This window comes from Entamoeba dispar, genomic scaffold, assembly GCF_000209125.1.
Source record: "Entamoeba dispar SAW760 scf_1105229462171 genomic scaffold, whole genome shotgun sequence".
Lineage (NCBI taxonomy): Eukaryota > Evosea > Mastigamoebida > Endamoebidae > Entamoeba > Entamoeba dispar.
The window spans coordinates 9,500-16,730 of NW_001855059.1; the positions used below are offsets into that span (position 1 = coordinate 9,500).

The 7,231-nt window shown below is 25.1% G+C and overlaps 6 protein-coding genes across 6 annotated transcripts in view, besides 12 other annotated features; 1 reads left to right on the forward strand and 5 right to left on the reverse strand.

Moving 5' to 3' along the window:
* The window catches only part of EDI_305290 (ubiquitin protein ligase, putative), a gene marked incomplete at both ends in the record, with an annotated part of 6,809 nt that extends 6,384 nt beyond the window's left edge, over positions 1-425 (reverse strand). Inside the window, one exon of the mRNA XM_001739387.1 lies at positions 8-425. Within this exon, the coding sequence (XP_001739439.1) occupies positions 8-425 (418 nt within the window). The remainder of the gene's footprint in view (positions 1-7) is intronic.
* Positions 14-42: a sequence feature (AT_rich).
* Positions 263-283: a sequence feature (AT_rich).
* A 46-nt stretch (positions 426-471) lies between the features above and the next one.
* Positions 472-515: a sequence feature (AT_rich).
* Positions 516-684: 169 nt separating this feature from the next.
* Positions 685-1,365, forward strand: EDI_305400 (uncharacterized protein; the record flags this gene model as incomplete). The annotated part of the gene is made up of 1 exon (XM_001739388.1): positions 685-1,365. One exon carries the CDS (start codon positions 685-687, stop codon positions 1,363-1,365), a length of 681 nt encoding a protein of 226 aa, XP_001739440.1.
* Positions 688-713: a sequence feature (AT_rich).
* Positions 1,366-1,428: 63 nt separating the features above from the next.
* Positions 1,429-1,493: a sequence feature (AT_rich).
* EDI_305410 (Apyrase precursor, putative) lies at positions 1,491-2,595 on the reverse strand (the record flags this gene model as incomplete). Its single annotated transcript, XM_001739389.1, has 2 exons — positions 1,491-2,439; positions 2,486-2,595. The coding sequence occupies 2 exons, from the start codon at positions 2,593-2,595 to the stop codon at positions 1,491-1,493; spliced, it is 1,059 nt and encodes a 352-aa protein (XP_001739441.1).
* Positions 2,487-2,513: a sequence feature (AT_rich).
* Positions 2,596-2,681: 86 nt separating the features above from the next.
* Positions 2,682-2,739: a sequence feature (AT_rich).
* Positions 2,740-2,951: 212 nt separating this feature from the next.
* Positions 2,952-2,993: a sequence feature (AT_rich).
* A 16-nt stretch (positions 2,994-3,009) lies between these two features.
* Positions 3,010-3,093: a sequence feature (AT_rich).
* Positions 3,094-3,121: 28 nt separating this feature from the next.
* Positions 3,122-3,499, reverse strand: EDI_305420 (ribosomal protein l7ae, putative; the record flags this gene model as incomplete). The annotated part of the gene is made up of 1 exon (XM_001739390.1): positions 3,122-3,499. One exon carries the CDS (start codon positions 3,497-3,499, stop codon positions 3,122-3,124), a length of 378 nt encoding a protein of 125 aa, XP_001739442.1.
* A 58-nt stretch (positions 3,500-3,557) lies between these two features.
* Positions 3,558-3,592: a sequence feature (AT_rich).
* Positions 3,593-3,747: a microsatellite.
* EDI_305430 (uncharacterized protein) lies at positions 3,647-4,576 on the reverse strand (the record flags this gene model as incomplete). Its single annotated transcript, XM_001739391.1, has 1 exon — positions 3,647-4,576. The coding sequence occupies one exon, from the start codon at positions 4,574-4,576 to the stop codon at positions 3,647-3,649; it is 930 nt and encodes a 309-aa protein (XP_001739443.1).
* A 615-nt stretch (positions 4,577-5,191) lies between these two features.
* Positions 5,192-5,214: a sequence feature (AT_rich).
* A 72-nt stretch (positions 5,215-5,286) lies between these two features.
* On the reverse strand, positions 5,287-7,209 carry EDI_305440 (serine/threonine protein kinase cds1, putative; the record flags this gene model as incomplete). Its single annotated transcript, XM_001739392.1, has 2 exons — positions 5,287-5,487; positions 5,557-7,209. The coding sequence occupies 2 exons, from the start codon at positions 7,207-7,209 to the stop codon at positions 5,287-5,289; spliced, it is 1,854 nt and encodes a 617-aa protein (XP_001739444.1).
* Between the last annotated feature and the right edge of the window lie 22 nt (positions 7,210-7,231).

The window sequence follows — 7,231 nt, forward strand, 5'->3', positions numbered from 1 at the left end:
ATAAAACATGTTGTTAAATATAAATTATTACATAATAAAAATCGTTCAAAGAAATGGAACATTGTTCTATTTCCATTATGAATAGAGAGAACAGAAAAATAATTTTTAATGATAAAAAATGCATTTATAAATTCTTTCATTAATTCTTCTAATTTATTAACGTTTTGATGAGATAAATCAGCAATGAAAATTCCATTGTTATTAACTACAGGAATATTATAAAATATATTAAGTACACTATTACCAAGAAATGGGATGAGTGTAAAAATATTTTTTTTTAATTCTCTTGGAAGTGGTGATTGGTTGTATTTTTGCAATGAATTTATAAGTGTTTCAATGTCATTTGTTTGATACAATTGGATAATATTTGAAAGTGATTTTGGGCAATACTCAGATACCCCAAAGAAATTGATTTGTTTAGACATTTCAAATTAACTTTTGTAAGTTCACTAAGTTCTTTTTAGTATCTTCTTTATTAAAGTTTAACTATTTTTTTATAATAAATTTATAATAAACTTTCTTATGAGGTGTTGTGAAAAGATAAAGGTAAAACCTCAAAGTTGCAAAATTCAAAATGATAATAAATGAGTTTAATAATGCTATATATATCAATACATAAAAATAAAACAAAAAAAAGAAAAAAGAGAGGAACTAAAAATATGTAATCTAAAAAAGAGTTGAGAAATGAAAATATTATTTATTTTAATAATTTACACTAATGCACTAACTGTTTTTGAAGAATATAATAATAGATCAAAACAAGCTCAAAGAGAATTGTTAATTGAACATTTAAAACGACAAAATTCATTAAGGCTATTAGGTAAAATTGCAGGAAGTTCTTTATCTTATAATGAAATTATGCAGGGATTAATTAAACAAAATACAATTGAAGCTCAAGAAGGAAAAGTTAGTGAAAAAAAATTTAAACAATTAATTGATGGTCGTAATAAAGAAGTAGAGCAAAAAAGAATGGAGTTATTACGTAGATTAGCTCAAAATGAAATAGATTCAGATCAAGCTAAATTAAATGAATTAAAACGATCAGCATTAGTTGCAACTACATCAACAAACACCATTGATTTTACTGAGCTTAAAAAAACAATAGAAAAAAAGTGGAGAGCTCAAAGAAAAGCACTTATAATGTTAGAAAGAGCTCGTGATGCTAAAAACATTGCTTTATTAGAACAATCTAAAAACCAACAATCTCCTTCATACTCTAGTAAAAAACGAGCTGAATTTAATTTTAAAATAGCACAAAAAAGAAATAAAATTGCAATAAAAGCTATTTCAAGAGCCCAAATTGCTAATCAAAAAGAAACTGTGTTAGTTGTAAAAAACAAGCAGAAATCAAAAACTATGCATTAAAAAATGCTAAAAATGTTTTAAAAGAAACTTCAAGAAAAATTAAGAAGTTTAATATTGGAGATGATTTAATTTAATATCAATTATATTTTATGTTATCACTTAATTTTTTTTACTATGTTAAAATATTACATTGGAATAAATTCTATTCCTTCCATTTTTATTTTAGTTATTAATTTTTCTTTCATTAATACTTCTCCTGTTGTACTTATCATTCCCATATATGTTTCACTTCTTCTACCAACTTCTACACTCTTTAAATATACCAATTTATTTTCATCATGAGGTAAAACTTTGATTGAACTAAACCCTTTATTAAAATCATATTGAGGATCATTTATTATATGAAAATGAATAAAATCTTCAGTAGAAATAATATAAGGACATCCACGGACCTCATCTTTAATATCATCATACCTCTCTTTGCTACATTTCCTAGGAGCAAAATACCATTTGTTAACACTAGCTGAATATGTTACAGCTTCATGAATCATATACCCTTCTCCATAAATTCCAACTGCATTTTTTAGTGAAGTAAATTTATTTTTCCAATTGAGTACAGATACTTTTCCATCAATACTTATCTGTTTAACATATAGTGGATTGTCATTTAAATATTCTCCTCTTGGAGTTGTAAATTCTTTTCCAATACTTCCTACATACATTGAGTCCTTATAAACTGTTGCCCATTCAATTTTCATTCCTTTATCAGAAAAAAAATCTCCATCTCGCAAAATAAGTCGAGGATATGCTTTTTTCTTTTCAATATCAATAGCACAAACCAAACCAGTTCTATCATCAAATCCATATAGAATTCCATTAAAACTTAATAATTCACTTAGTTCCATTCCCCTTCCATTTTCATTAATTGGTAAACTAATATTAAACTCTTCTTGTTCTTGAAAATCATATGAATTGCCTTGTCTGAAAATAGTTCCTACTATAATAACAGATCTCCACATTTGACCTTCTTTACTCGCTTTGTCTAAGTCGCTTACTAAAGCAACTCGTAGTATTGGTGCATTTTTGGGATAAGACTTATATACTGGTTGATACTGATATGGATTAGGTGTTAACCTTTTAATCAATGCTATGTTTCATTTATAAAAAAAGAAATACAAACGATATATTAAATAATATAATATAAAAAACAAAAACAAATAAACAAAGAATAGTTATTCCTATAAGTACAGGTCTATAATGAAAACACACCAACCCATCGTTTTTGTTCATTGAATTTTTATATTTTTAAGTTGTTTTTTCTATTGAACAGTTTCTTTTCAAAAGAATACTTTTCTCATCATCTTTTCATCCCCATGATTAATTTATTATATTTTTATTATAAAATATCTATTTTTAGTTTGATATAATAAATTTCCGTTTTTCTTCTTTCTTTATTAACTTTCATTCATGAATTCTTTTTTTGCTCTTTATTTTTGGTCAAGAAGAAAAAAGAAAAAGAAACAAAATGAATGGTTGTCATTTTTGAAAACAAATATTTTCAATTCTAATCCAACAAAAATATGTTATGAATGAATTTAGCAATACTTATTTAAATATTGTTTTATTATGACACAACTTTTGATTAGAATAATTAACTTTTATTAAATACCATTTTAATAATTATAAAACCGATTTGAATACAAGAATATTTAAAATTAAAAACATTGAAACAAATAATTTAATTTTATTGTTTTAAGTTTCATTTATTTTTATTATTTTATTAAAAAAGACCTAATCCAAAATCAATCAAATTCACTTAAAACAAAAGTTTCTCAATTTCATCTTTCATTGTTTCAACAGATGGTGCTGATTTTCCTTTATCATTAATAATTGCAACTGCAATAACATCTCGTGAAACTCCACATGCTCTTCCAAGTGCTGCTTTTGATCCTACAAAAACATATGGAACATTTTTATCTTCACAAAGAATTGGAAGATGTAAAACAATTTCAATTGGTTGAGTATCTGCTGCCATGATAACAATGTCTGCTTTTCCTCTATTAAGTGCTTTTGTTGTTTCATTAGCTCCTTTTTTGACAAATCCATTTTGTTGAGCTTGTTGAACAAATTCAATCAATTTGTTTTGAAGCTCTTTCTCTGCAAGTGGGAAAATCTTTGAGTTAGCGTCTGACATGTATTTATCTCTTTTAATTTTTTGTGTTCTAACCCTAGGGTTTATATCTTTCAAATTCTTAAAATTAGAATAAAAAATATTATAACAAAAAAAATTATTATTTAGATATATATATTGTTATTATTATTATTTTTGTTATATATTAATTTATTGTTTTTTCTTTTTAATTTCATTAAACATATCTTTTAAATCTTTACTTCTAACTTCTTTTTTATTGTGTGGCTTTCTTTCTTTTCTTTTTTGTTTTTTTGGCAATGTTTCTTCATGAAACTCTGGTCCATCAATTTTAACAAAATGACCATCACAATTTTTTTTATGTTGTTCATACCATCTATCTGTTGGCCCTGGGGCTCTGTTCATTGATCTTTTAACGTACCCATAGAATGGTGGTTTATTTCTACAAGGACCAGTACATCTCCAAATGTGTTTATGTAAATTTTTACATTCTTCGTAGAACGTATGATAAACAGTAACATGTAATGGGGTTTTTTCATTAATAACTGTCATCCACTGATGAAACCGAACTCCATGTGAATCGTCATCCCTTGTTTTTGTTCTAAACAAAAACGCATGAATACTTTCATGTACGATAGTTGTAACAACGTCTTGAATACTTCGATATTTTAATATCCCTTCAGACAAACGAATAATACACCCACTATTTTTACCATAACATATTCCAGCACATAGAGTCATTCTCTTTGACCACTCGATGACAGTATTTGTTATATGTCCTCTAAAAATCATTTTATTAATATTTTGAAATACGTCTTGAATGTCAATAATATCTAGTTGAATAATTGACTTAATATAATCCACTGCTTCTTTAAAATGTATTTTAAAGTATGTGATATCTTCTGTTAGTTGTAGTCCATCATAATTAAACATACCAAACCCAGTAGTTTCTATAATAAAATAATTTTCTTTGGTTTTATTTAATTCTTTTAACTCATCTTCACCTTCTTCAAAATCTTCAACTCCAATTATTTCTTCGGTTGTACGAAAACAACAAGGGTCATTATAAAACACAAAATCTGGTGCTTGTTCATATTCATCAACATCAATGACTTCGTTCATTTAACTTTTTTTGTTAACTTTTTCCTTTTTTTTTAAAAGAAGTAGAACAGAAAATTCATATAATCTTTTTTACTTAATATAAAATCCTTATGGTTCTAACATTCTTAATTAATTAAATTTTGTTTTTAAACATAGGATTTAATTAACACCTTGTTTAAAAACTTTTTTCATTAATCGCGAATCAACTTCTGATATTATAAGGTTTTATAGTAACAATAAAATTGAATCATCCAAAATTAAGTTTATCAATTAAATAAAATAATACAAAACTAATACACTTAATTATTTTTCTAAGACTTTCTTCAAATAAACATTGTCTTTTTTAGTTTAGTACTCAACATATATTTATTGTGTTCATTGTTAGTTTTACTACTCTCAATAGAACTTTTATTTCTAAATAATGTAATTGTTTTATGAATTTGACTCAAAAAATAGTATTAACAACAATTAAAAAACTTGTTTCAACTGACAAAAAAGATATTGAATTATTGAAATAAATTAAGTGGAAACAGTAACGCTGAGACTCAGTTTTTAAAAGTAATAACAACAAGTTGGGAATAAGAAGGGCATCAGAATTGATATTACTAATAACAAATAAAATAACAGTAAATGTACATATTATTTTATTTTAAAAATTACTTCAAAGTAAATTTAGAGTGATTATTAGAATTAAATGTTAAATGAAATTATCCTTAAAAAAAGAAATAAACTTAGTAAAATTTAGTTGAGATTGAATCAAACACAATACCAAAATGAGTAGAGACACAATAAACATCTTTTTTTAAGGAGGAAGGTATTTCACAATTTTCAAATTTTAAATTTTCAGGCATTTCAATTGGATCAGTGATTGTTCCTTTTATAAATTCTAAGAATGAACTCAAACAATCTTCAGTTATTCTTAAACTAGAAATCTATGAAATAAATTATTTTCATATTCCTAATTACATGATTATAAAAGAAACAAAACACAATTAACAAACTATTACATTTCTTCCTTTGCATGAATTTAATGCTTCTGTCCAATCATCATCAAATATCTCATCTTTAGACTTAAAACATTGTATAATCTTATCAAAATCGTCATTATCATCATCTTCTTCCATATCAAATTCATTTCGTTGATGTCGAACTCTTGGTGTACTAGCTTTTATTTTTTGAGCATTAATAAGTACTTGAGGTGGTGGTAATAAAGACTTAACGAAAAACTGATTTATATGAACAAAAACACATTGAAGCTTTTGTGTGATAAATGGATGAACAAATAACTCATCCCATGAAATTCTTTTTTTAACATCAATTTCAAGCATTCGTTGTATGATATAAATAAATTCTTTATTAAATCCATCAGGAAATATTAAATCATTACTAATATTTGAATCAATACAAATCCATAATGAATCTTTATTTTGTATTGGAGGCCATCTTTGACTAACAAGATAATAAAGACATACTCCAAGTGAATACATATCTGCATTAATTGTATAATTTCCTTTTAAATTAACAAAAGATACTTCTGGTGCCATATATTGTGGAGTACCAACACATGATTCAAACAATGATTGTTCAACAACAATTTTACTTAATCCATAATCTGATATTTTAACTACTACATTCCCATTTATTTCTCTCTTTAATAAAAAATTTTCTAGTTTTAAATCTCGATGAAATATTTTTTCTCCACGTAATAAATAATGAAGACCTTGTACTAATTGTTTAAATATTTCTAATATTTGATTTTCACTCAATGAATGTTCTTTGCAATATGTTAATAAATCACAATCACATTTTTCCATTACAATGTAATGATAATTTCCTCCATTTAATTCTTCTTCTTCTTCATTTTCTGTTAAAAAGATTGGATATGGAGAAGTAAAATAATCATAAATCTTAACTAAATTAGGATGATTACAAATTCTCATTATTCTACTTTCTCTTAATACATGATTATCATTAGTACTTTTAATTTCTTTTAATGCAACAATTCTTTTTTCTCCAAATAATTCTTGTGCTTCATATACTTTACCAAAATGTCCTTCTCCAATAACTCGAATAAATTTATATTCATGACTTCCTTCATTAGAATAAATCAATAATTTTGATGCTCTAATAAAATTATGATTAATTAATTCTTGGAATGTTATTCTTCTATTTTCATCATAAACTAACATTCTTGATATTAATCCTCTTAGTTCATTATTACTAATATTTGAAAATATTATTTCTTTGTGTTCCATTAATTCTTTAATAATATCCCCTTTTCTAAATACATGGTCTCCAGTAATTATGAAATATAATATCATTCCTAAACTCCAAATATCTTGTTTCTCATGTCTATTTACTGTTCCCCATTGTAGATCCCATAAAAGTTCTGGTGCTGCAAATGCTAATTTATAATATGGTTGAAATGGTGATATTGAATGAACAAAATTAGATATTTTAATTCTTGGAAGTGGCATACTATCATCATTAGAAAGAAGAATTGTATAAGGAGTTAATGATGATAATATAATTTTACAAGTTGTTCTAATATATTCCAATCCATTTAATAATTGAATTAATGTATATCGTATGAATGAGATAGGGGGTGGTGTAGATAATCCATGAATAAAAGTATACAAATCAAGAAGATCCATATATTCAATATGTGAAGTAACT